Source organism: Sphaeroforma arctica (assembly GCF_001186125.1).
Source record: "Sphaeroforma arctica JP610 unplaced genomic scaffold supercont1.2356, whole genome shotgun sequence".
Taxonomy (NCBI): Eukaryota; class Ichthyosporea; order Ichthyophonida; genus Sphaeroforma; species Sphaeroforma arctica.
Window position 1 is genome coordinate 1 of NW_014038202.1, and position 1,748 is coordinate 1,748.

The following is a 1,748-nucleotide window of genomic DNA, read 5'->3' on the forward strand; positions in this document are numbered from 1 at the left end:
ATATACATACCACCTGCCAAAGTCGTTCATGTGCATTATAAGAGAGTATATATTGTAAGTTTTAATCACGTACACATAAGGGCAGGACTATACGTATCTGAGTGTATCATGTAAATCATAGATCCAGACATGGCTTATTGCCTTCTCGACAACATACTCTTGTGATAATGTGACGCGCTGACATAATCTTATCGGAACTGGCCTTTATGAGTTACTGTCTCATTTATATATAAATATACAGCGGGAGTATGTAAATACTGGAGAGAAATCTGGTATGGATGGATATGCGGATGCCGGATTATGCAAAATGTACGAGAATGTTTTACTACGACAGTCTAAAGGGCGAGGCTTACACCCCACAGACCACAGACCACAGCCCACAGCGCACATCCTATTCCCGAATAACACGCTCTCATTGGCCAGAGAAAGTGATGACGCCAACCGGTTTGATTACGGTCCAGTACATAGTATATGTACGGCGGTTCAATTGCGTTTAACGCAGACTTTGTAAAAAGTTTTGATATTTTAAATGATATAACGTATTTATATGTGACAGGATAGATCTGACTCGGTATCGCGTTTGAGTATCAATCAGGCTAGAACAAAACTGCACCCAAGTGACCTAGGTGATACACCTAAAAGCATCCCATGAATTAAATGGTTCAACGCCCAGATCCTTAGTACTGCACCTAAACGGAATAGTAATAAATATACAGGACAAAATCTATAACGTTTATTTAAAAAAATACATTTGAATAATTTTTCATACATACATCGGTTTCAACGGAAAACGGAATGGTCCTGATTCCCCTACCTTGAATCATGCGTGATATATATTCAAACTTGTACATTATGCCGGTGATCAACTTGCATGTATCCGATAAGGGTGTGTATATATATTAAAACACAACAGTATGTGAATATGTATACGTCAGACACTGTACGTGGTTATGTATATAGATTGGTAAGGGAGTCCAGATGTATATAGAGCGTATATATATGTGATACACTATATGTGAGTCTGTATATAGATTGGTATGGGATTCCAGGTATATATAGTCGAAACTTAAAATCTACATAGTGAAATTCGCATCACGGTTAGCATATTAAGGCTCTCATATATACAGTCGTATTGCATCGAGCCTCTACACAGATTTTGTGACTAAACAAACTCTTTCCGATGTCTCAGGTCATGTAGTCTATATATTTTTTGATCGTACCATGCTCATAGTTTCAGCGTATGAAGGGTTCTGGGGTTGTTTAAAACATATACAGAGATATGAAATACATGCCATCTATTTTATTCTTGGCAGGATAATATACTAGTGAACTAATACGTCATCGTATAGGGATAGCTTTGTGCCATGGTTTCTATTGCTGTCCATGCGCATGGCTCGGTTTTCGAGACTCCATACAGTGGTTGGCTAGTAGGCTGGGTCAATCACAGCGACAATGATAGCTATGGGGTTCACCTAACCGTCTACAATGTAGTACCGTATGTGCAGGCCGATTGTGTGCATCAGACCAATCAACAATTGAGTGATCTAAGGTACTGTAAAATTTATAATCAGACAGTTTGTTGTGAGGCGATTTGTGATTACGTGTTTAGGAATGTGTATAGGTGCTCTGAGTACGTATTATGTACCATACTATATAATATACTATACATATAAATATATATATATATATATATATATGTATATATAACAAAACACACACACACACACACATATATACATATATATATA

General features: G+C 37.3%; 1 protein-coding gene across 1 annotated transcript in view; it reads left to right on the forward strand.

The window, feature by feature from the left end:
* Window positions 1-898: 898 nt before the first annotated feature.
* Window positions 899-1,748, forward strand: part of SARC_12506 (hypothetical protein) — a 5,422-nt gene continuing 4,572 nt past the window's right edge. The window contains exon 1 of the mRNA XM_014293385.1: window positions 899-1,549. Coding sequence (XP_014148860.1) covers window positions 1,365-1,549 — 185 coding nt within the window. The 5' untranslated portion in view covers window positions 899-1,364. The remainder of the gene's footprint in view (window positions 1,550-1,748) is intronic.